The following is a 27517-nucleotide window of genomic DNA, read 5'->3' on the forward strand; positions in this document are numbered from 1 at the left end:
ATTTGATCATAGAACTCAGCACAGGAGAAATTCTTAAAAGATGTCTTTATAATGATTAAAGCTTTTACTGTCTCAATGTTAAGTCTGTTTTCTTCATATGTCCAGAGCGCATTTATTCATGAAAAAACATGTTTAACCGCTGCATTAGTTCTTGGCAGTGCTAAACAAAAACTAACTAGGCATTTGATACTCCCAGAATTTATACCCTGCTTTGTAAAATGAGCAAACATTTCACACTATTTATCACCTGGCACTTTGATCTTCTGTTCACTCCACACTTCAAATTTGCTTTCACACATACAAACTCATCAAATAAGTCCTCTTCATTCACAGTAAAACTTTGTGACGCTGTCTGCATGAATATGTAGCTTTCTTGTATGTTCTTCCAAGTCACAGGATCCTTTTCCTTCAAATTAATCCAATCCATAGACTGAAGAGGAGTGAGAAATGGTGTACACCACTCCTGAATATATTCAATACAGGTGCAGTAGAAATCTACTGCATAGCTTTCAAACTTTTCAACTGTTATGTATCCTCCTTTTTTTAATTCTTGCAACTGTTTTCTCACAGCAGTTGTAAGAAACTTTTCTGCCTACCTACAATTTAACCTTTCCACCAGTTTGTTTGTTTCATCCTTCACTTCAATTACTGTTATATCTTGCTTTTCAATACATTTAATGGTATCATAAATGGTTTTTAACTGGCTCGCAAGGAAATGCAGGAGTATAATTGAAAGTGGATTTTCAAAGAAATTTTTGACACTGATAAGACATTTGTCAATAGAAAGAAAATATGACTTCAATGAAGGGAACATGTCAATAACCCTCTGAATTGCAATTGCAGGCAAAAGAGAGAGCCATCTTGTCTTGCTGCTACCCAAAACAGTTTTATACTCTGTGTTTGTGAATTAATTCACAAAATGATTTAAGTTCCTCAACTCGTACAAATATATGTGGAAATGTTGGTAAATCTTGTTAATTATTAACTGAAGATCGATAGGTAAGCAATCTGAAGCAGTCTGCACAGCATTATGTATCACATGTGCAGGGCAACCAATTCCAATTAAATTATTCACAGTGTTTTCTTGCATTTTGAAGTTAATTTGAAGATTATCCTTTCCCTTTCTCTTCTTTCCACCAAAGTTTGTATTATCTGATAATATAGCAATAACCTTTTTCAGGAAATCTAATTTTTCTGTAACACTTCCAACACATAAGAAAATAAAAGTTCTGAGGTTTCACCACCTAAATTAACGAACTCCAACACATTCACCTTCACACCTTTTTCTGGATGATAGTATCTAATGACCAGAGGCACTAATTTCATGTCAAAGTGGTTTGATGAATCGATTAGTACTGATATAAAACGAACTTCTTTTAGCTCTTCCTCAATCTGCTTTGTTGCTAATGACACAATAACATTGGTTATTATTGCCTTGCACTTTGTTTGCGAACACCTGAATTTATCGTTGAAAATTTTTTTTTCACAATGATTGTTGTGCAGTCCATGGAGTTAAAGCTGTGATTATGCACCGCTATGTGATACGTGAAGGTTGCTTCCTGCACTGCCAGTGATAACTCTTTTTCCCTTTCACTCTTGGTTTTCACAATTAAAGTAATTTCACAAAAAATTACTTATACTGCAGTTGGAAGTCTTACTTCGAACAGCAGTTTTATGTTTTTTCGTTTTCATGTGGTTGACTACGTCTGACCGACCACCATGCGAAATACAAAATTTACAGTTACATAAAGTACACTCCACATTTTCATCTACACCTTTAATGAAAGGAAATTCTCTTCTAATATTATCATTAATACTGCACTTATGTTTTGGCATTATAGGGTAGAAAACGATAAAAATTATAACATGCAAAGTATTGATCAAGTAAGATACTGTTATAACAGAAGCATGGGAAAAAAGAACATCGCCATTAGTTACTATTAGTTAGTTATATTATTTATAATACTAATGATTATTATTATAAATAATAAATAAATAAAATTTATTATCATCAACATTGTAATAGAAATTGGTACTAAAAACGAGATAAAATCCATTTATCCATTTTTTTCCTGAAGGATATTTAAAAAAGTGGGATTTTTGGAATTAACTTGGGACATTTCTATAAAAAACAGGACTGTCCCAGGAAAAACGGGACGAACAGGAACCCTAATCTAATGTGACAACAGCATAACCTTGCCGGTTACCCAAATTCACACTGTACACTTTAACAATGCATGTCATGATGATGACAGACCTATTGATTTGTTTCAGCTTTTATCATTAATCCAATTACTACCTCTGAGGTCTACCTATTCTCCTTCCTTTCGGTGGATAATTTAATATTTGATGAGAGCCTGTGTAGCTCAGTAGAAGTGGCATTTGCACTCTAGAGCACTTGACCGCATAACGAAAGGCATTGGAATCTAGTCGCCAACTAGTGGAACTTTTTCTAAGCCTTTTCTCGACCAGTTCCAAGTTAGTCGATCTCTGGCACAGGCTAGCGGGTTTTTCCTCCAGGAAACTCAAGTTTTTCGTCCCGTAAACTCAAGAAAATAGGCCGTCGAACCCATGCTATTTTCAGACATTAAATATAGTTAGGGTTATGGACCACCAGATGGCGACACTTACTAGCCACCTTTCGCTGCGTGCCGATTAATTAGTGATAGCCTTGGGCCAGCTATCTCTGATTGGCTACCAGTGGAGATTGAACTGCCCACTCAGTCTCCAAAAGTTAGATAGGGCTTAAAAACGGCCTCCCATACTGTCTATACAGGAACAAAAAGGCATTAGCTGTTTTTTTTTTTTTAATCAAATATTTGCCATTTGGTTTACATATTTTATCTAGTTATGGTTATTTTTATTTAGATTTTCATCTAATGGTTTTACTTTTAATTCTTTGAATAATCTTGGTTTTCTTTTGTGATCAAATGATGTACATTTTACAGTTCTCATCAATTTCTGGTTATCTTGTCATATAATTCCATAGAATTAGAATCCTTTCCTTTAATGTTACACAATGATTAGCATTCATTTCAGTAAAATTATGAAGACTACAACTGTGTTAGGAATAATTACTTTTATTTACCAACATTTCCACTTTCATATTAAGGTCATCATCTGGAGTATACACATACAGGGTGGTTCAAAATTCCACGTACAAACTTTGAGGGGAGGTAGAAAACATCAAAATCAACCATATTCACACAGGAAAGCATGACCGGAAACGCCACCCAAAAGTGATAGGTAATGCTGTTCGGCAGTGCTCCAGGTGAGCAACTGGGAGTTTCCTCGTTCAAGCTTTCGACACTGTACGAAGAACATGCATTGTTTTACAAACGCTGAGATAGCAGACGTGCACCTCGTTTACTGGTTAGCTGACGGTAATGGACGAGCAGCTGTATGAATGCATTGCAAAAGGTACCCAAACAGACGTGTACTACAGCTGTTTGCAAATGTGCAAATATTTACACATTTGCATCAGAATTTGTGACTATGGATCATTCAGGGATCGCAGGTATGATAGTGGGTGGCCATGATCGATACAAAATCCCGCCATGGAAGAGGAGGTGTTCCATGCGATGGACAATAATCCAGAGACGAGCACACGTGCCGTTGCCTCTGTTATAGGAGTGTCTCGATCCAGAGTATTGCATGTTTTGCACTCTGAGTCCTTACATCCATTTCATCTACAACGGGTCCAGTTACTGATGGACAAAGATTATCCTCGACATGTGGAATTCGCGCAGCAGTTTCTGCAGAAAAGTGCCATAGACCCGGATTTTCCAACTTGTGTTTTGTTCACGGATGAAGCTTCATTTACCCGTGAAGAGGTCTTCAATCACCACAATGCTCATGTGTGGGCCCATGAGAACCCACACGCTGTGCAATCACATGCTGCACAACAACGCTTCACCATTAATGTATGGGCAGGTATCGTCGTTGACTGTTTAGTTGGCCCATAGCTGTTAACACCCCGACTGGACTCCCAGAAGTATCGGACCTTTCTGGAAGAAGTTCTGCTGGATTTACTGAACAATGTCCCAGTGACTGTGCGTCAGCAGATGCGATTCCAGCCCATTTTGGCATTTCTGTGCATCAGTATTTGGACAGCTCCTTTGGGGCTCAATGGATTGGGCATGGTGGACCCGTCACATGCTTCCCCCCCCCCCCAACCCCATGCTCACCTGATTTATCGAGCATTGATTTCTTTCTGTGGGGGACCCTTAAAGCCATGGTGTACGTAAACGCCTGTTGCCTCTGATATGGACCTTGTGGCAAGAATCGCCATCACCACTGCTAATATCCGGGAAACTCCAAGTATTTTCAAAAATGTATGGCAATCAATGCGTCGTTGGTGTCAGGCATGCATCACTGCTAATGGTCGTAACTTTGAGCACTTGATGTGAAACCATATTATGTATCCGACTACGATTGAACTGTTCAGTTATGCCTAATAAAGTTTTTACACTACTTACTACCTTGTGTTATTTCTGTATCTTTGTGTGTGTTAGTACCTTCCAGTTTTCAGTCATGCTTTCCTATGTGAATATGGTTGATTTTGATGTTCTCAACCTCCCCTCAAAATTTGTACGTGGAATTTTGAAAACCACCCAATATATACAAAGACAAACCATATTACATTTCCAACAGTAACCAAAGTGACAATGATTTGATCAACCATTATTCTACAGTCCTGACTTCTAGTGACATAAAATAAAATAAAAAAATAAATAAATGACACTACATCGATTGTATATTCTATTTATAACAGCATCAGCGAACAAGTTCACATAGATAGTTTTAATACAGCAAAAGTAGTGGCCTAATCCATAATTTAACGAGTGTTGTTATATTAGATTGCTTACAGTCCTAATTAAAATTAACTCTTAGACCAAAAGGTTAATGGATAAAATACGTGCCATCCGCATAACTGGAATTTTTAGACTACCATTATTGTTAAAGATTAGGGTGGTTGATAAGAATTTACAAGCCTCCTCAGCCATGGGCTCACCGTTACCCTCCCCACCCATATTGGCAGCTTTTATATGGAAGCTTTTGAGCACAAATTCCTTTGCCTGGCTTAGATATGTTGATGATGTTTGTTATCTGGTCCCATGGCAGCCAGACAGACACGTTCCTCAGCCACCTAAACAAATAACACAAATGCATGAAATTCACAATTGAAATTGAAAGCCCAGACCACGATTGCTTCTGGCAGTCTTTCCTTCACTGTTTACTGTAAGCCTACGCATACTGGCTGATATATACACAAACTCTTACCACCACCCAACACAAAAACTAGGTGTCATTTTCAGGGCTTTGAAGATTTGCTCAAGTGAACAAGCACTTAAACTTGAATTAAAAGTTTTCAGTAATACCTTCCTGAAAAATGGCTACAGTAAAAATACTATCAACAAAATTCTTCACAAGACTCAACTTAAAAATAAAAATAAACTAGATTATAATAAAACTGTAGAATTCCATACTTTAAAGATATATCAGATAAAATAAACAGAATACTACAGAAATACAACCTTAATGTCAGCTTTAAACCTCCTGCAAAATTAAAGAACTTATTCAACTCATCCAAGGATCCACTTCCTCCACTGGCCCAACCAGGAGTATACCATATTCACTGCACCGATAATTTGACTTATACAGGTGAAAGCAGATGCACAATTTCTATCCGAAAAAAGGAACATAAACAGCACATTAAATTTAACAACTATGGTAAATTTGGCATTTCTGATCATGCCCTGAATACTCTACATAGAACTGACTGGAAAGGTACCTGTTGTTTACATCATACCTAAACATGGTAAGAGCATAAATTTAAGGAGGCTTGCGAAATGCTTATCGACCATCTAATTTTAACAATAATGGTGGTCTACAAATCCCAAGAATATGGATGGCCCATATTCTATCCACTTAACCTTTTGGTTTAAGAGTTAATTTTAATTAGGACTGTAAGCAATCTAATATAACAACACTCCCATTAAACTTCGGATTAGGCCACCACTTTAGCTGTATTAAAACTATCTATATAAATTTGTTCTCTGATGATGTGATAAATAGAATGGAGCCTTGATTTAGCCCCCCCCCCCACTCGAAGTCAGGCAGTAGAATAATGGTTGATCAAATCATTGTCACTTTGGCTTACTGTATGAAGTGTAATATAGCTTGCCTTTGTGTGTGTGTGTGTGTGTGTGCGCGCGCGCGCGCACTCCAGATGATGACCTTGATATGAAGGTCAAAACGTCAGGAAATTAAAATACCACAAAATTAGAAATTTTTGTTTTTATATTAATCTTTGATGTAAAAATCAAGTAAGCACCCACAAGAATCTGGTTTTCTCATACAGCCTTTGAATTTAGAAGCCTCCTTAAATTTGGATGCTTTAAACTTCTGTGGCAACATATAAGAATATTTTTAATAACAATAAAGAAAAAATTCATGCAGAAAATCTTTTTCTAATCCTTTTTGCTTTTTTTTTTCTTTAGTATTTATTTGGAGTGCTGCCATTAGTGAAAAACAGTCACATTTTAGATGATTCTTTGTAGTATGGTGATACAAAGAATGCTCACAAAAAATTGCTCGTCACTTTCACTTTCTGAAGAATGCAATTCTTCAGAAAGTAAAAGTGATGTGAGCAATTCTGATGATGATTCAAGTGATGAACATTATCAAAAAAGGAAGATTTATCAGGCAATGACAGCAGCATCAAGATAGGCCTACTTCCATTCAGCCATCAAATGTTAGAGACTGACATTTAGCTCATACCACTTTGAGTAGCGATAAGACTAAAAAGTGTAATTACCTCCAATAGCAAGTTTGACTATCTTTAAATATTTCAGACTAGTGAGCTAATTCCTTTGTACCCAAGTACTAACCTTGATAGGCTACAGTGAAGATGTCACTACAGTAATCATGAGGGGAAGGGGGGGGGAAACCTTTTCACACATACAAACAGCATATCAAATATATCAAATAGCCTCACAAGCCAAATGTACACAAAAACAAAGGACCGAGATATGAAAACTGGAAGGGCAGACTCACTTATTCTGGCCACCTCACAAGGAGAACAAATATCTTGGACCCACACATCCCTATACAAAGAGAAAATGGGACAGCAATATGAGCCATTGAGTCTATCAGAGGAAGAGTAATAATCATCAACCAAAAATAGAAGCAAGTGTGCTCTGAAAAACTGAAAAACATTTCATCAAGAAAACCACTAGAAATCTATTGATTTATATGGAACAAGACCAGATGGCTCTCATACACTAAGCTCAGTTTGACTCTTCACAATGGAGGGTAATGCTTGGTATCAGTATCATACAAGGTAACAACCCTTCATACTTTGTTTTTCATAAACATCCCACATCACAAAAAGCTACATAAACAAACCACTGAATACATCTCTTATGCCACCAGAGGTATTTCCCTCCCTACTATCCTAAGTATGATAAGAACATGTGCTGACATATCCATCCATCCATCTATTCGCCATCATCAGATGCCATATGGTCACTCCATTCATCAGTGTGTGCCACACCAGTCCTTGCCAGGTGGCCATTATATGCCCTTCTGCAGGCTTCAACTCTCTGAAGATCAGTCAGATATACCATCCATCCATCTCATTAACAGTCTACCCCTTCCTCTTTTTCCAGGAACTTTACCTTCTATTACCGTTTTGAGAGATACTCCTTCCTTTCAATGTGTCCAAAGTATTTCAGTTTCCTTTTGTCAATATCTTTAGGGAGCATTAAAGTTCTGCCAATCCTTTCATTTGACTAGCACCCATTCATTTGACTATTTTCAATATATCATATCCTCAACAGCCTTCTGGTAACATTACATCTCAAAAGCAGCTATCTTTTTCATGTCAGACTTCTTTAGGCTCCAAGTTTCACACTAATAAGTCGCTGTTGGAAAAGAAGCTGCCTCCAGGGCTATAGTTGAAGAAATAACTGAGATTCAGTTAAAAGGATACAAAGTGTTTTTAGAAGACTAAACAGATGTTAATACCAAAGAGACCACTGCATAAGTGAATGCAAGTCACTCAAAAGTTTTGAATGACTTTTGATTAGTAACTAGGCCATGCCTTCATTTCATACATTAATGAAATGCATAGGCATTGCAATACTTCACTACTGGAGTTTTAAAAGGAAAGCTTTGAACTCTCCTGCTGCTATTTTAACTTAAATTGATTATAATAGTATTTGTGATAACTAATTATTGCTGTGAAATAAGTTTTCAGTTATCACTAGTTTAAATACTGTCACCAATTTTAAAATCAAAATCACCGAAAGAACTGCTGAATTAAAACATCAAATATATCTGTAGAAAAGACAAATAATCAAAAGGATAAAGTCAAAATTTGGTTGTATAATCTGGATATGGTTTTGATGAGTGAGAATTTATAGTGACATCATACTAGTCAATGAAAATCATCCACTGTCAAACATCTGAATACTCAAATATTTCTCACAGGTAAATCCGTGCTGATTATAATTTACCTATGGAACAGAAACCATGTACAAAATTCATTAATTTTGGGAACCCAATTTAAATTGGGCTAGGATAAATGTACTGACAGATGATTGGGTTATTGAAATTAATGAATTTTGCACAAAGTCTGTACTCTTTTTTTGATGTGACAAGAGTGACTCCTCAGCCATTCTGGAAGAATGGCAATAACTTCCACATTGTCTGTTCTAACCCTCATCATCATAAACAAATTCCTGACATGTACCCTCAAGGAGGTGTACAGGATATGCAAGTACTACATGAAAAATTTACATCATTACTAACTTCCTATCCACAATTTTCCTCCAAATCGGTCTGTTACCTGTCAAGACTCCATCATTATCAGATCTTATATTTCTATCTTCTAAGGCACTTTTTACCATATCAAACCACCTATAACTTGGTATTCCTCTGGGGCTTTTTCCTGCTGACCTGGCAGAGAACACTTGTTTTGCCAATCTTTCCTCTCCAATTCTATTTAAGTGACAATACCACCACTAAACCATTCCTGGATTTTGACAATGTCAAGTTCTTTACTAATATCCTCATTTTTAATATGACATTGCCATTGATGCCACCTGTTCATGCCCCTAATCTTTCTCAGGACTCTCATATCTGCAGTCTCTAGTCTTTGGTCAAGGGTTTGACTTCTGACCCAGCTCTCAGATCTATAAGTTAAAACTGGTTTGAACATTGTCTTGGGTACAGCTAATTTAGTGTTCTGACTAATTTTTCTCTTATTCCATATCAATTTATTCAATTGACTTCCTACCATACCAGCTTTGTTGTCTGTTGTCTATTTCCATATTTAATTTAATATCTTCAATAAAAATTGTGCCTAAGTAGCTGAAATATCTTACTTGTTCTACAGGTTCTCCATTCACAATCTATCTATCCCAATGGCTTTAACAGGCCTTTAAGGCCCACAACCTTCCAAGCATGCTTGGATTTCGTAACCGAAATACGAGGATAGAATGGTCACTCCTATGTCTCAAGGTATTCTTGGCTGTATCCCTGTGTGTTCACTCCATTCACAATGCAGTTGATATTTTCAATGCTTCTGCCTATTTTCATAGTATTTTGTCTTGTTATTGCTGACTTTCATACCTATATATCTATTACAACAGTTATTCAATTTAGTCAGGAAATCTTGCAGACTTGTAGCAGATTTAGTTAGTAGCATAACATCATCTGCATAAAGTAAAGAGCTGAGATTAACATCTCCAATTTTGATATCAGGTTTAATACCACTTTCCTTCATAATGTGATCCATATAGATAATGAATAACAGAGGGGATAATGTGCATATTTGTCTGACCAGACTTAACATTAAACCATCTGCCTGTACTTCTTTCAATTCTAATTGCTGACTTATAACTCAAATAAAAGTATTGCTTGATATAATGCCCCTTGACACCATATAGCTGTAGCGTTTTGAATAGCTCCTCTCTTGGCAGTTTGTCATATGACTTTTCCAGATCAACGAAACTTAAATACAGATCTTTGTAATATTTCCATAATTTCTCAACTATTTGTCATAAAGTGAAAATCTGATCCTGACAGATTGTTCTTCACCAAGCTTTTCTTCCACAAACCTTCTAAACCATTTCTCAAGTATACTTGCATAAATCTTACCAGGAACACTCAGAAGAGAAATATCTGTGTAATTCTTGCGTTCGGTTTTTATATATGGGTGCTATGAGAGCTCTACTCCAATCATCTGGAATTCATCCTTCTGTCTAGGCCTTCTGAACTATTCAATGCAGCCAATGTAAGACTTTTATACCTCCATACTTGAGCATTTCTGGTCAAATATCATCTACTCCAGCTGCCTTTCTGCATTTCAGGCTTTTGATGGCTTTTCTATTTCAAGTATCGATATGTATTCCTGGTCAGTGTTTTTTCTTTTTTTACCACTGTGCTGTCATCACTGCTTGTTCCATTTAGCAATTTTTCGAAGTAATTACTCCATACTTCAAGGATATCTTTTTCTCCAGTTTTCATGTCACCTTTATCATCTCTAATTCCTTTTACAACACTCATTCCTCCATTTCTGAGCTTCTTCAACAACCTCCAGAAAATCTTGCCACCTTCTTGATATTTATTTTCTATGTTTCTACCAAAGTCTTCCCATGACTTTTGTTTAACTAATTTTACACAGTGTTTAGCTTTCTTACATTTGTCTCTGTATTCTATAAGAGCACAAGTAGACTTATTTGCCAGGAACTTTTAATATGCTTTCTTCTTTTCCTTCATTGTCTCTTTAACCACTTGTGTCCACTATGGAGTTCTGATTTTTCTATCCTAGCAGACAACCTCACCACATACCTCTCTGGCTGACTCAATAGTGCTTTCTTCATGGCTTGCACTGAATCCACAAGGTTTGGTTCCTGTTCTCAAATGCTTTCATTATTTCTTGAATAATGTTTGTGTATTTTAGTCTACAGTTCACATCTGAGAATTTTTCAACTTTTATTCGCTTTAAAACTTTCTTACATGTTCTTCTTTTCAATATGAAATTCAATTTTATCCTGCTCAAGACTAAATGGTGATCACTTCCAATTTCAAATCCTCTGTACACTCTGGTGTCCTGCACCAGTGAGAAAACATTCCTATCAACAATAATATAGTCAACGAGACTTTCCTTATTCCTTGCCTCTTCTCTCTATGTGAATTTGTGCACATTTTTATGCTGGAACATTGTCTTAGTAATAACCAGTCCATGTCCTTGGCAGAAATCCAACAAGTATTTGTCATTATTATTAGCTTTGCTCTTTTCTACAAATTTTCCCAAAAATATTTTGGTATGTCTCACAATCATTTCCTACTCTGCTATTTAGATCCCCAACAAGGACCAACTTTTCCTTTTTCATTCTGTCAGATGCTTTCTCTAAAGCCTCAAAAAATTCCTCCACTTCTACCTTAGAACCTTCTGTGGGGAGCATAGGCACAAATAATTCTCATTGTCCAATTCACCATTCTGATATCTGCCCACATCACTCTACTTGATATTGCTTGTCATTCAAGAAGATTAGCCTCATATTTTGTGTTTAATACTATAGCTACATCTTCTTTTCCCTGATTGTCACTGCCTGAATAAAACTTTTTGCTTATAGCTCAGAAAAATCTCACCAGATTTTTTTGTTATTATTGTTTCAGTCATCTGGGTGATGTGTTTGTTATTTGGGTGATGGGTGATGTGTTTGCTATTTGGCCACATGGCCTGGATACACTCTACAATTTCTTAACACACTTAAAACAATCAACACTCCAGGATCCAATTTACCTTGAAAAAGGAAAACAGTCTCTCTTTCCTAGACACTCTGATTACATGCCAGCCTGATGGATCCCTGGCTTTCTCTGTTTATAGGAAATCTGCACATACAGGTAGACATCCACCAGCAGTAACCCCCCCCCCCCAAAATATATATATGGGATTATAAAAACCCAACATAACAGGGCAAAATTAATCAGCTTAGATAACAATGCCCTAACTACTGAACTTAACCATATCCTTAACACCTTCTTAGCCAATGGCTACAACCCCCAAAAATATTAAAACCAGTTAGCCACAACTCCCCCCCCCCCTTCGTAACAGATTACTCTAAATCCATCACCATTCCTTATATCCAGGGTACATCCAAAAATCTAACAAAAATCCTAAGAAAATATGACCTCACAACTAGTTGCAAACCACATAAGAAATTGACATCTCTTATCTGCTCCACCAAAGACCAGCCACTTCCCTAAATTACCTGGAGTATACCAGATCCCTTGTAGTTGTAAACTGTCCTACTACAGCCAAACAGGCAGGACATTGGCCAATATCAGGATATCTGAAAACAAGGACAAAAATCAGTTTCATCAATACAGTCACTCAGGACTTACTGACCATGCATTGGACACCCCACCACAGAATAAGCTGGAAGAAGGCCACTTTATTATACTGCAGAAAGTACAAATATGAAAGATTATTCCTTGAATCGGCCTCAGCTCTGAAAAACTTCTCAAACCTCAACAAATTTGGGTGCATGAGACTGTGCCAAATTTGGGAAGCTTGCATTCTAAGAACATCAGCCCAACAGCCAACACAACAATTTAGCCTGCTAGGGAAGAAGGGGGTACCTTTAAGGCTCTAGGACCGACTTCAGTTGCCTTTCTTCAGCCTCATTTGCTTATTAGTGCCTGCATGCACATCATTGTTTTGTAAACCCTGAAGATGGCAATGTAACATTGCCAAAATATATCGAAGTACAGTCATACCCCAAAGTTACGCGGTAGGTGGGACCAACAAAAAGCGCGTAAGTCGAATTCGTGTAACTCATGGTTTAATTTTGTATGTAATTTATATATACAAACATACAAAATATTAGTTATTGGGACCAAAGATATACAAAAACACCTATTTTTTTAAGAAATATAATGAAAGTCATTTTCGATGTCGATGGTTTCATAAAATCTAATAGATTCGTCTGACGGCATAATGTCTTTTTCTTGTCACGCAAAATTTCTTCATAGCAAGCTAATGATTTTTTTATTCTATGCCTTGTGACTACAATTTGTTCCTCGTTGGAATCTATGACCTCCAAAATCTGCAAACCTTTCTTTTATGATTGTTCTTACTGTGGATTCCTGTAGATCGAACTTCTTTGCTAGCTCACAAATTTTCATTCCTCCTTCAAAATTCTTAATAATGTTGAGTTTTGTTTCCAAAGTCAATGTTTTTCTTTTCTTGCTAGCTGTAGAAGAAATCAGACTTGCTTCTTTTGGATGCCATTATTATTTTTTATGTGATAAAATTTTTATCAAGAACATAACATTAAACAAGTGGTGATGCGTGAAGGGAATACGTACATATAAGAAACCGCGAAACTCCGGATTCGCGTAAGTCGCAGTATGACTGTACTGATTAAAGTTTTTAATTAATATTCTAGTATACGTTGTCATTTCCTGAAAAAATTAATAAAAGTTTTGTGGTTAGTATTGGCATAAACATCTTCCACTATAAAAAATTTTTTTCTACAAGTTTACAATAATAAAAACTGAATTACTTCAACTTATGTTTTTAGTGCTTTTATGTGTTTTCACAGAAAGCATGTGTGTGTGTGTACACGCACTTTTTGTGAAAACTAATTGAAGTAGTGTATAAACCTCCACTGAATCAATGACTTCCATAAATTTCAGGAATTACCTGAGAAGATAAAAATATTGCAAGGCTTCTCGTGGATCTGTCATCTCAAATTTGCGTGTATACATCATAACCAGCCTAGCAAAGTTCAATCTCCGCATTGATGGTTTATCAGCAGTATTTTTTGATACTAGAAATCAATAAATTACAGCAATAAATACTTCTTGATTTATATTTATTATCCTTTATTAATAAACAATTACAAGCAACAGTTTACTAAGAAAACAGTTTTAAGTTTTAAAAAAAAAAAATTGATATTTCTTTCCAAAAGGTTTATATTACCATGCAAGACATTAAAGTAAAACTATCCTGAAAAATGAGGAAATTGAAAATTAGTTATCATTTTATAAATAGTTCTTAAGTAAAAGTAATGATCTAATACATCAAAAAGTACAAATTCTTACACTATATCCACCTACTTTGATTAACCATGATAAAAAGTCATAGCAAGAGAATTTCATTCAATAGGCAACAATGGAAATCCCCCCTCCCCTCACATACACAATAAAATTATCTGAAACTTGCTTTAAGTTTCTATTGTAATATGATATAAAAAAGTCTTCATGCCATTTCCTTTTCAAGAAAATATGAAGGTAAACAAAAAAAAAACTTGAAACTTTTCCAAAAAAAAAAATTTTTTTTTTGAAACATGCTCATAAACCTGTAGGATATTATACATAAATATATCAACACAAACTATCCGTTACATTTTAATTTTAAAAAACCTGAAATTTATAACAAAAAATTTAAATGAAAAAAAGGTTTTCTTGGCAACCACACTATGGAATCATAGTTCATTAACCCAATGTACAGTGCTGCATTCTTGAATAAGATGAATGAGGGACATTCTCTTAGCGTTTTTTTTTTTTTTTTTTTTTTTTTTTTTTTTTTTTTTTTTTGTGTGTGTGTGTGATGAAGTTCATTTTCATTGGTGAATCAGCATGCGCACGACAAACAGTAAAAAAATGTAAGTGCTGGATGTCAAAGAGATAGATTATTGACTTTCTTCTGAAGGCAGGGGAGAAGTGAATTATGTTCTTAAAGAGAAAGAATCAGTTTATTGTTTTCAGTGTTGCATCTCATGCAGTGCTGCATTCTTCAATAAGATGAATGAGGGACATTCTCTTAGCGTTTTTTTTTTTTTTTTTTTTTTTTTTGGTGTGTGTTGTGTGTGTGAGATGAAGTTCATTTTCATTGATGAATCAGCATGCGCATGACAAACAATAAAAAAAGTTAAGTGCTGGATGTCAAAGAGATAGATTATTGACTTTTTTCTGAAGGCAGGGGAGAAGTGAATTATGTTTTTAAAGAGAAAGAATCAGTTTATCGTTTTCAATGTTGCATCTCATTCAGCATAAATACTATGGCTCAATACAGAAAGCAATTCTCTGTCATTAGGGTAACAAAGACACTAATAATGTCAATTTGCCTCTTTCTCATTAACAGATTTTGTATCTGGAGTTCTTTGAAGTAATGCACTAGCATATACAGGTTCTAACAACTTTTTTTCCCTTGAGATTTTCTTCCTCAAAAAAGCTTTCAAAATGAAACCAAAATTGAGAAATAGGAGAGCCTTTTTCACCTAGTTTTTAGCATGAAGATATTGGCAAAAAATAATTCTAAACAAATCTTACAAAATTTCAAGAGTTGCCCATGCCTTTAGATAACTACTATAAAAAATTACCAAAGTCTAGTTCTTCAATATATTTTTAATACATGAACACAAGAAATAATACTTTTATTTACAAATATTTCGGCTAGAAACTAACAGGCCATCCTCAGTGTAGGAATGGTTCAAAAGGTAGAGTGCTAATGATGGATTATTTCAAAAGATATTAGTGTTGCATGAATACATGATGTGATTACATCAAGATACAAATATCCTCTGGGTCTTTTTTCTACCAACCTGGCAGAGAACACTTGTTTTGCTAATCTTTCCTCTCTCCCATTCTGTTTAAGTGACCATACCACCTGAGATTAGCTCTGCTAATGCATTCCTGGATGCTGACAATGTCAAGTTCTTTCCTAATTTCCTCGTTTTTAATATGATATTGATGCCATCTGTTCATGCAACTAATATCTGCAGTCTCTAGTCTTTGGTCAAGTGTTTTACTTCTGATCCAGCTCTCAGAACAATAAGTTAAAATTGGCTTGAATACTGTCTTGTATACAGCTAATTTAGTGTTTTGGCTAATTTCTCTCTTATTCCATATAAATTTATTCAGTTGACTTCCTACCATAACAGCTTTGTTGATTCCGTTGTCTATTTCCATATTTAATTTACCATCTTCCCTAAAAATCGTGCCTAAGTAGCTGAAATGTTTTACTTGTTCTATAGGTTCTCCATTCACAATGCAGTTGATATTTTCAATGCTTCTGCCTATTTTCACTGTCTTTGTATTGTTACTGCTGACCTTTATACCAAATCTATTACAAGAGTTATTCAATTTAGTCAGGGAATCTTGCAGACTTGCAGCAGATATTTTTAGAAGTATAACATCATCTGCATAGAGTAAAGAGCTGAGATTAACATCTCCAATTTTGATATCAGGTTTAATACCACTTTCCTTCATAATGTGATCCATATAGACAATAAATAAATAACAGAGGCTTGTCTGACACCACATTCAACATAAAACCATCTTCCTGTACTGCCTTCAATTCTAACTGCTGGCTTACAACTCAAATAACAACTAAGTATTGCTAGATATAATGCTCCACTGACACCAAACAATTGTAGAACAACTTTGAACAGCTTCTCTCTTGGCACCCTATCACATGCCTTTTCCAGATCTACAAAACTTAAATACGAATCTTTGTTATACTCCCACAATTTCTCGACTATTTGTTGTAATGTGAAAATTTCATCCTGCAGTCTCTATTTGGCCTGAATCCAGCTTGTTCTTCACCAAGCTTCCCTTCCACAATCCTTCTCAACCATTTCTCAAGTATACTTGAATAAATTTTACCAGGAACACTCAGGTAGGGAAATACCTCTGTAATTCTCACATTCAGCTTTATTTCCCTTTTTATATATGGGTGCTATGAGAGCTCTACTCCAATCATCTGGAATTCATCCCTCTGTCTAGGCCAGTGGTCGCCAAAATGGTCGATAGAAAAATATAAGCCATCATTATATGGGTAATGTTTAATTCGATTAACTTGGATTACCTCCATCCTGAATGACAAAGCAATTAAGAGTGAATCATGACATGAATAGGACTTGTAAGCTGGAGCAAGGTCATGAAAATAGTTATGGAGGCCAAATAAGTAGGCCAAAATGACGTATTTACCAATAAACGGATGTCGGTAGTTACCGCCCGCACGGCCGGTGCGTACATGGTTGAAGCTGGTTTCAGTCATGTTAATTCCATTTTAACAAAACAAAGAAATAAGCTAGATATAGAATTCCGTGGCAATTTAAGGCTGAAACTTACTAATTTTGAACCCAACATTCCTAATCTTGTCAAGAGTCACGAAGCGCACCCTTCACATTGACAACGTTAGCAAATTGTATACTAAATTAATAAAAGTCTTATTTTCACTATTTAAATGAATGGGATATTAAATCCCACATTATTTCAAAGCCGAATAAGAAACTCAAAGATCAGAATCAAAGAGATTCATGCCAAATGTGGGATTTAATATCCCCTTCATTTAAATAATGTTACATCACTGAAGTGAAGCCTATTGGCTCTTTTATTTAAGTCCTATTTTCATATATATAAGGAAGATTGTATTATTATTACTTTGTTATCTAAATTAAATTTTATATTTTATATATTATTTATTCCTCCTAACAAATATGTAATGTTAAGAAGGATGTCAAAAACAAAAACGTATCCTTTGACGTTAAGCCAATATAATAATATATACCATATTGTACATACAATAAACACTAACTATAAAATAAAACTCACATGAGCGTCTTTTTTGCTTGTCCTATTATAATTACGTAATAGTAAAATAGAGAGGGTCGATAAAAAAGTCAAGACACTCTTGAAGGGGTCGACGGTCAAAGAAGTTTGGCGACCCCTGGTCTATGCCTTCTGAACTATTCAGTGCAGCCACTGTAAGACTTTTATACCTCCATACTTGAGCATTTCTGGTCAAATATCATCTACCCCCCACTGCCTTTCCTCATTTCAGGCTTTTGATGGCTTTTTTCTACTTCAAGTATGGATATGTATTCCAGATTGCATTTCTGTTGAGTGTTTTTTTACTACTGTGCTGTCATCACTGCTTGTATCATTTAGCAATTTTTCCAAGTAATTACTCCATCAAGGATATCTGTTTCACCAGTTTTCAAGTCAAATTTATCATCTCTAATTCCTTTTACAGCACTCTTTTGCACCATATCTGAGCTTCTTCAACAATCTCCAGAATATTTTGCCGCCTTCTTGATATTTATTTTCTATGTTCTTACCAAAGTCTTCCCATGGCTTGTTTAGCTTTCTAACATTTGTCTCTGTATTCGCTAAGAGCACAAGCTGACTTATTTGCCAGGAACTTTTGATATGCTTTATTCTTTTCCTTCACCGCCTCTTTAACTTTCTGTGACCACCTTCTTCGACCACTTTCTGTGGAGTTCTGATTTTTCTATCCTTATAGACAACCTCACCAACATGCCTCTGGCTGAATCAATGTTTTCTTCAGGGCTTGCCACTGAATTTCCAAGGTTTGGTTCCTGTTCTCAAACTCTTTCATTTTTTCTTGAATAATGTTTGTGTATTTTAGTCTATAGTTTACATATGAGAGCAGCTCAACTTTTATTCACTTTAAAACTTTCTTACATGTTCTTCTTTTCAATATGAAATTGAATTTTATCCTGCTCAAGACAAAATGGTGATCACTTCCAATTACAAATCCTCTGTACATATTCTAGTATCCTGCACAAGGGGGAAAACATCACTATCAACAATAACATAGTCAATGAGACTTTTCTTATTTCTTGCCTCTTCTCTCCATGTGAATTTGTGCACATTTTTATGTTCAAACATTGTGTTAGTAATAACCAGGCCATGTCCTGAGCAGAAATCCAACAGATATTTGCCATTATTATTAGCTTTGCTCTTTTCTCCAAATTTTCCCAAAAATATTTTGGTATGTCTCACAATCATTTCCTACTCTGCTATTTAGATCCCCAACAAGGACCAACTTTTCCTTTTTCATTCTGTCAGATGCTTTCTCTACAGCCTCAAAAAATTCCTCCACTTCTACCTTAGAACCTTCTGTGGGGGACCATAGGCACAAATAATTCTCATTGCCCAATTCACCATTCTGATATCTGCCCACAACACTCTACTAGATATTGCTTGTCATTCAAGAAGATTAGCCTCATATTTTGTGTTTAATACTATAGCTACATCTTCTTTTCCCTGATTGTCACTGCCTGAATATAACATTTTGCTTATAGCTCAGAAAAATCTCACCAGATTTTTTTGTTATTATTGTTTCAGTCATCCCTATTATGTTGATCTGGTACTTAACCAATTCCTCAGCTAGCTCCATTTCTTTGCCATTCATGCTTCTTATGTTGATAGTACCGATCTTGAATTCTGGTGACGAGTTGGGGTGTCTTTTAGGATTTGTTCCAGTAGCTGACTTTTCACGGTTTACCCTGCTTCCCTGCGGAAAACAACGGGGGCCTTGTTTAACCGGGTGACGCCCCATCCAGCATGAAATTCTGTCATGTTGTACCGTCATTTTATATTTTGGTTTAACCCAATAAGAATACAATTTGGTTGGCTAAATCCCAAATTGCCAGCCCATCCTCCTTTGTTCAGTATTCAGATAGCTACCTAACAGGGTACACCATGAGAAGGTGAAGATTGGACATTAGGTTAGAAGCCTTGGTAGGTGTTCCGCATTCCTTTAAAGGCGATCTGGAGGTCTCCTCAGTTATACAGCTTTGACCCTTAAGCACCCCTAAAACAAAGGTAATGCTGGAAAAGTCTTATTACATTCCACTCTTGCATGGCTTGAAATGAGATGCCATGATAATCTGACTAATTCTACCTGGAAGTTTTGAAAGATACAATTTTCTCATGTTGATTATAGCCTTATTTGTCTATTTCAGTACAAATTGATATTTCAAAAAAAATATCAGTTCAAGTTTGTTGTTGTTTTCAATTTAAGTCCAAGAAAAGTATTGACTTCATTAGTTTATCAATCTGAGTTTGAATCAGTTTCCCATCCCTGATTTCTATCCATCTATATCTAGTTTCTTACTAAAATCTCACATGCACATATTTCTACATATTCTACTTTAATCCTGCTTTCCTGTCTAGTTTTTCAAACTCATCCAAAGTTTCCAAAATTTGAAGAGAAATTGGGTGATGTGCTCATCATCGTCATCAAATTCCTGCCATGTACCCTCAAGGGGTGTACAGGACATTTTCAATGATTCTACCTATTTTCATTGTCTTTATCTTTTTATTGCTGACCTTCATACCATATCTATTACAACAGCTATTCAATTTAGTCAGAGAATCTTGCAGGCTTGTAGCAGATTTATTTAGAAGTATAACATCGTCTGCATAAAGCAAAGAGCTGACATTAACATCTCCAATTTTGATATCATGTTTAATACCACTCTCCTTCATAATGTGATCCATATAGATAATGAATAACAGAGGGGATAATGTACATCCTTATCTCACACCAGATTTAAACATTAAACCATCTTCCTGTACTTCCTTCAATTCTAACTGCTGACTTACAACTCAAATAAATACTAAGTATTGCTTGATATAATGCCCCATTGACACCATATAACTGCAGCGTATTGAATAGCTTCTCTCTTGGCACCTTGTCATATGCCTTTTCCAAATCGACAAAACTTAAATACGGATCTTTGTTATATTCCAAGCTTTCTCGACTATTTGTCGTAAAGTGAAGATCTGATCCTGACAGCCTCTATTTGGCCTGAATCCAGCTTGTTCTTCACCAAGTTTTTTTTCAACATTTCTTCTCAACCGTTTCTCAAGTATACTTGCATAGATCTTGCCAGGAACACTCAGTAGGGAAATACCTCTGTAATTCTGACATGCAGTTTTATTTCCCTTTTTATATATGGGTACTATGAGAGCTCTACTCCGATCATTGGGAATTCGTCCCCTCTGTCCAGGCTTTCTGAACTATGCAGTGCAGCCACTGTAAGACTCTTATACCACCATACTTCAGCATTTCTGGTCGAATATCATCTACTCCTGCTGCCTTCCCACATTTCAAGCCTTTGATGGCTTTTTCTACTTCAAGTATGGATATATGTTCCTGACTGCATGCCTGGTCAGTGTTTTTTACCACTGTGCTGTCATCACTGCTTGTTTCATTTAGCAGTTTTTCAAAGTAATTACTCCATACTTCAAGGATATCTTTTTCTCCTGTTTTCATGTCACCTTTATCATCTCTAATTCCTTTTACAGCACTCTTTCCTCTATTCTTAAGCTTCTTCAACAACCTCCAGAATATTTTGCCACCTTCTTGATATTTATTTTCTATATTCCTGCCAAAGTCCTCCCATGACTTTTGTTTAGCTAGTTTCACACAGTGTTTAGCATTCTTGCATTTGTCTCTATATTCTCTAAGAGCACAAGCCGACTTATTTGACAGGAATTTTTGATATACTTTCTTCTTTTCCTTCACTGCCTCTTTAACTTCCTGTGTCCACCAGGGAGGTCTGATTTTTTTTATCCTTACAGACAACCTCACCACATGCCTCTCTGGCAGAATCAATCAATGTTTTCTTCAGAGTTTGCCACTGAATTTCCAAAGTTTGATTCCTGTTCTCAAACTCTTTCATTTTTTCTTCAATAATCTTTGAGTATTTTAGTCTACAGTTCACATCTGAGAGCTGCTCAACTTTTATTCGCTTTAAAACTTTCTTACATGTTATTATTTTCAATATTAAATTCAATTTTATCCTGCTCAAGACTAAATAGTGATCACTTCCAATTTCAAATCGTCTGTACACGCTGGTGTCCTGCACCAGGGAAAAAACATCACTATCAACGATAACATAGTCAATGAGACTTTTCTTATTCCTTGTCTCTTCTCTCCATGTGAATTTGTGCACATTTTTATGTTGGAACATGGTGTTAGTAATAACCAGTCCATGTCCTGAGCAGAAATCCAACAGATATTTGCCATTATTATTAGCTTTGCTCTTTTCTCCAAATTTTCACAAAATATTTTTGTATGTCTCACAATCATTTCCCACTCTGCTATTTAGATCCCCAACAAGGACCAACTTTTCATTTTTCATTGTGTCAGTTGCTTTTTCTGAACCCTCAAAAAACTCCTCCACTTCTACCTTAGTAGAACCTTCTGTGGGATCATAGGCACAAATAAGTCTCATTGTCCAGTTCCCCATTTTCATATTTGCCCACATTACTCTACTTGAGACTGACTGCCATTCAAGAAGATTAGCCTCGTATTTTGTGTTGAATACTATGGCTACTCCTTATTTTCCTTGATTGTCATTGCCTGAATATAACATTTTGTATTTATTTCTCAGAAAGATCTCACCAGTTTTGGTCTTTTTTGTTTCAGTCACCCCTATTATGTCAATCTGGTACTTATCTAATTCCTCAGCTAGCTCCATTTCTTTGCCATTCAGGCTTCTTATTGATAGTACTGATCTTTAACTCTGGTGATGTTGAGTTGGGGTTTGTTTTCAGATTTGTTCCAGTAGCTGACTTTTCGCTGTTCGCCCTGGTTCCCTGGCAAAAACAACGGGGGCCTTGTTTAACCGGGCGACGCCCCAGCCGGCATGAAATTCTGTTATGTTGTACCATCATTTTTTTTTTTTATTTTGGTTTAACCAATAAGAATACAATTTGGTCGGCTAAATCCCAAATTGCCAGCCCATCCTCGTTCGTTCAGTATCCAAGTAGATACCCAACAGGGTGCACCACGAGAAGGTGAGGATTGGACATTAGGTCAGAAGCCCTGGTCAGTTCTCCGCATTCCTTTAAAGGCTATGTGGAGGTCTCCTCTCAGTTATACAGCTTTGAGCCTTAAGCACCCCTGTCTGTTTTCTGTATTTTCTAATAAATGCTTTTTTTTTTTTTTTTGTTTGTCTTGCCACTAATTTGGCTTTATCTTCAAATTGTGCAATCAATCCTGGTATTAGTTGCAAATTTTGAAGTTGCAAAATTAGTTCGATAGGATACCATGATTTCATACCTATTTCTTTCTCCAGTTGACTGTAAATCCATTACAGTTTTTCTGAAAGCAGTATATTTGCATTTCACTCTCTCATTTAACAAACATTGCACTACAAAAATGAAGAAAATTCTAGAATTTCTATAACCTTAAATTCTGATCTCCATATTTCTATAGTGGGATATGATAACTTTAATTTCAATAGCAAAACACAACCCTGATTCATATCTTATAAAAATACCCTTTCCTTCAAGTCCTACTTTTGATAATGCTCAAATTCCTAGACAAGATCTCTCTCTTCGTGGAATAAACTCTATAATAAAGAAATCACAAGTTGATTAAAGTTAGCAATTTCTTAGCATCAAAGATACTGTTCTCTTTCACTTGGCTTCTGAGTATTGTTAATTCTGTACAATCAAAAATCTGTAACTATTGGTACAATTAGAGTGATAATCAAAGAGCTCCCAAAACTTCTTGGATCAGTACAGAAGAGAAACTGTGAAGATCAAGACTCTCTCCTCTCTCTCTGATTCACTCTACAATCTTTTACACAATTTCTGCAACATGAATTTTCTACAGATGTGTCTATGGTCACTGTTCATCTCAATAGACATCAGTAACTTTTGCTCTCCTCCAAATCTATTAAGATTATGTGAATAGTAAAAGTTATATTTCACCTTTAAATATTTTCATAAGAGTGATTTTTTTTCTCCACTGAAATGTTGCTGGCAACTTCAATTCTTTATGAATTTCTTTATCGGCTAATAACATAAGAGGTTTTACTTCAGATTTCATAAATTATTTTTTAAAAATTAATTAAAAAACCCATTTATTAACTTTTTTTTTAGTAGTATTGCCTAAAAGTCACAATTATCAAAGGAGAAATTACAACATTATAAAAGAAAACAATGAGGGATACCTACAGAGTGGAGTGTGAAGACTATGAGATAATGCTAGCAAGTTCATCTCATATAAAGTAATAGCTACGTGAACAGCATGACATCTGAGAGTTTCTATACGTGCCAGAAAGTCAATAGCTGCTTCAAACTGTGCAGTTAAGAAAAGCACTTGGAAGTAAAGATACGGCTGCTGATATGCATTGAAATGTGATTCACCTACAAGTAAGAAAAATAATAAATTCAAAAATAGCAATAAATTAAAGGTGGAAAATTCACAAAAGCATGATTACTCATTGTAAATTTTTTTTTCAAGATCATAACACAATCCTAACATATGATAATGTATAGCAACACAACTATATTTTATAAATTCTAATTTAATGTTTATGCCACTGGAGCATAATTATGGAGAAAAAAAGTTCACACTTTAATATATAAATTGCTTTAAAAAAAAAAAAAGAAAAAAGTAATAACAACGAAAAGTAAATTTCCTGAAATGAAAAATTTACCTTAATAAGGTAATTATCACACAGTTGATTTTTTTTTTTCTATTAGTATAGGATACTGTTCAACTCTAAGAACTATAGTCATTCTCACTATAGTAAACTTGTAGAGATTACAGAAATAGTTTGTTATAGTGGATAATCTGCTGTAGAGAATTATCTCTCCACACATGACATAACATTGAACTCAGAGCTTTACAGCAATGTTTATTATAGTAAGAGACTGCGGTGCCATGTATGGAGAGAAAATACAGATGACTCATTACAGAAAATTGGTAAGGACAAAAAAAATTGTTTGCTATTGTAAATAGTTTGTTAAATGGAATTCCCTTTAGAACAGCATTGTGCCTAATGGGCTTGGTTAAGATGTTGCAATCGTTGGTTATAGTGAATATGTGTTATAATAGTGGATTTATTTTAAGCAATAATGAGAGCCGACAGTGGATATAAAAGGTGGACATTTCAAAGGACAAGATTAATAAGAATGAATAAAGAAAAAAAAATTGTTCAATAAGTTGGAATTGAAGTGTGAGTGTAATAAATGACTGAATTGTGAATAGATGGTTCAATGATAATATTTTGTGAACAATAATCACAATATCTTTGAAAATGCAAGTGATATCTTTTATAGACAGAATCAGTAAGAGATTGGTCATTAATTCAATTTCTCTTTCTTTACAGAATCAAGAATTTTAAGAAACCACTTCTGAGAACAGCACTGATGGTTAGAAGCATTTGTGACTTGAATTGGGTAGTCCTTGAGAAAAGCAATACTCGTGGCTTGTTAATGAGAACAAGACTGTCTCCAGGTGAGAGCTCACTGATTTGGATATTACTGAAGTTGATTATGAGAGAGCAGTTATTTTCTTCAAGTAAAAGATGACTGAGATTTACGAATACTGGAATGGAGAGTAAGTGAAAGAACAGCATCATATGGCATCCTAGCAGTGGTTACAGAACTTGAAGATGGAGAATATTTCACTATTACACAATAGTAGTATGCAAGGCAGTGAGGAAATGAGAAACAAAATGCAAAAGACTGAAGATGGGATTATGAAGCCTTTATGCTAAAGCTGATCAAATGCCTAAGAAGTAAGAAGAATAACCATCTGAATTTATTCAGAATATTTTCATACCATGCAGGCACATTTTATAAGATGGATCACTTAAGATGCCTTATAGATAAAAAGAATAATTCCTGGAATTTATCTAGCATTTTATGCAACATGTCCAAAGGGGTGACATAAGCAATAAGATATCTCAGAAATGACATTTGGGGAAGCCATATTGGTGATCATGGGGGTTTCACAAAGCACAGAATTTAACATCAATGGTCTGATACTTTTTTTTTTTTTTAACCTACTCTACTCCCACTCTCTCATAAAAATCAGTGAAGAACAGTGACGCCTCAAAGAGCAGCTCAACAAAAATTATTAAAGATACAACTGCTGACAGGTCAAATATGAACTTAACATAACTGAAGCTGTTGTGCATATAATAAAACTTTCCAGCTCAATTACCGGAATGCTGTTGTTCTTCTTGGCTTCCTATATTAGGCGATTGTTGGTAATGTTTTCAAGGGTTTAAAAAATCTTCTGTCCATCTTCCTTTTAATCAGTGTCCCTTTGGTTTAATATTTGGCCATCTATCCTCATTCATTCTTTCTACATGGTTCTCCCAGTTCTTTCTACAGTTTGTGATGTCTTCTATGTTAATTATGGATAATTGTTTTCTTATTTCTTGTCTTTTCTTTTATATCCTAAAAGTAGTTCTTAGGAACTTCATTTCTGCAGCTTCCACTTGTTTTTTATCTCGTTCTCTCCAAGTCCATGTTTAGCTGCCATACTTCAAAATTGGTTTGGATATTATTTTATGCAGTTTTATCTGAGTTGTTCTAGACATCTGTTTACTGAAGTGCCTGTTAAAAGTTGCTAGGAATTTTTGCTTTTTATATGCAATGTCAATTTCTCCATTGGGACTTATGTAACTTCCTAGATATTTAAATTTGTTCCCTTGTTCTATTACTTTGTTGTGGATGACTAGTTTGCATCTTAATTTCTTTACCTTGAAATGCTATTGATTTTGTTTTATTTATTGGGATTTTCATGTCATACTGTTCTAGTGTTTTGTTCAAAACATAGATTTTTCTGTAATCGGTCTTCATTTTCAGCAAAACTAACTTGATCAGCATATACAAAAGGCTGGTTAATTCTTTGTTTTTCCACCACTCTCTTGAAATTTTTTCCATATATATATATATATATATATATACACACATATATACACACACATATATATATATATATATATATATATACATACATACAGACACAGGTAACCCTCGTATAACGCGGTACTTATACAACGTGGCCTAAAATAGCAGTAACCCTTGTTGAACGCGGTACTTACACAACACGGTCTACAAACTGTAGTAACCCTTTATCTTTTCATATATTTTTAAAAATCTTAAAAATATATCTTATAAATAGACTTAAAAATCAAATTTTATCTTCGTTAAACTTGCATCTGCTGCATCATGCATTTAGTTATAAGAAGCAAATTTATATTACAGAAAATACCCTTTAGCACGCATGTACGTCAATTTCTTACCATATAAGTGTTTATTGTTGAAAATTGTCTTCATTTTCTGCTGCATTAAAAAAGTGCATTAAAAATCATAAGTGTGTTAATCTCAAGCTGAGCACTTTATTTTTTGGTGAGTTGCATCATCATCATCATCATCATCAAATTCCTGACATGTACCCTCAACGGGTGTATAGGATATGATTGCACTACATGAAAAATTTACATCATTACTAATTTCCTATCTACAATTTTCCTCCAAATCAGTCTGTTACTAGTCAAGACACCAGCATTATCAGATCTTATATTTCTATCGTTTAAGGCACTTTTTACTGTATCAATCCACCTATATCTAGGTCTTCCTCTGGGTGGTCTTGATGCCAACCTGGCAGAGAACACTTGTTTTGCTAATCTTTCCTCGCCCATTCTGTTTAAGTGACCATATACATGAGATTAGTTCTGCTAATACATTCCTGGATGCCAACAATGTCAAGTTCTTTCCTAATATTCTCGTTTTTAATATGACATAGCCATTGATGCCATCTGTTCACGCCTCTAATCTTTCTCAGGACTCTCATATCTGCGGTCTCTAGTCTTTGGTCAAGTGTTTTAGTTCTCACCCAGCTCTCAGATCCATAAGTTAA

General features: G+C 35.2%; 1 protein-coding gene across 3 annotated transcripts in view; it reads right to left on the minus strand.

Annotated features, from left to right (window-relative positions):
* Positions 1–27517, minus strand: part of LOC150110190 (nuclear pore complex protein Nup93-like) — a 314507-nt gene that overhangs the window by 87004 nt on the left and 199986 nt on the right. For all 3 annotated transcript variants that reach the window (XM_090392052.1, XM_090392041.1, XM_090392034.1), the window contains exons 15-16: positions 23812–24003; positions 13724–13850 (exon numbers count right to left, since the gene is read on the minus strand). In XM_090392052.1, coding sequence (XP_090248178.1) covers positions 13724–13850; positions 23812–24003 — 319 coding nt within the window. The remainder of the gene's footprint in view (positions 1–13723; positions 13851–23811; positions 24004–27517) is intronic.

This window comes from Typopeltis vanoorti, chromosome 1, assembly GCF_054136105.1.
Source record: "Typopeltis vanoorti isolate ZY-2024b chromosome 1, IOZ_Tvanoo_1.0, whole genome shotgun sequence".
NCBI lineage: Eukaryota > Metazoa > Arthropoda > Arachnida > Uropygi > Thelyphonidae > Typopeltis > Typopeltis vanoorti.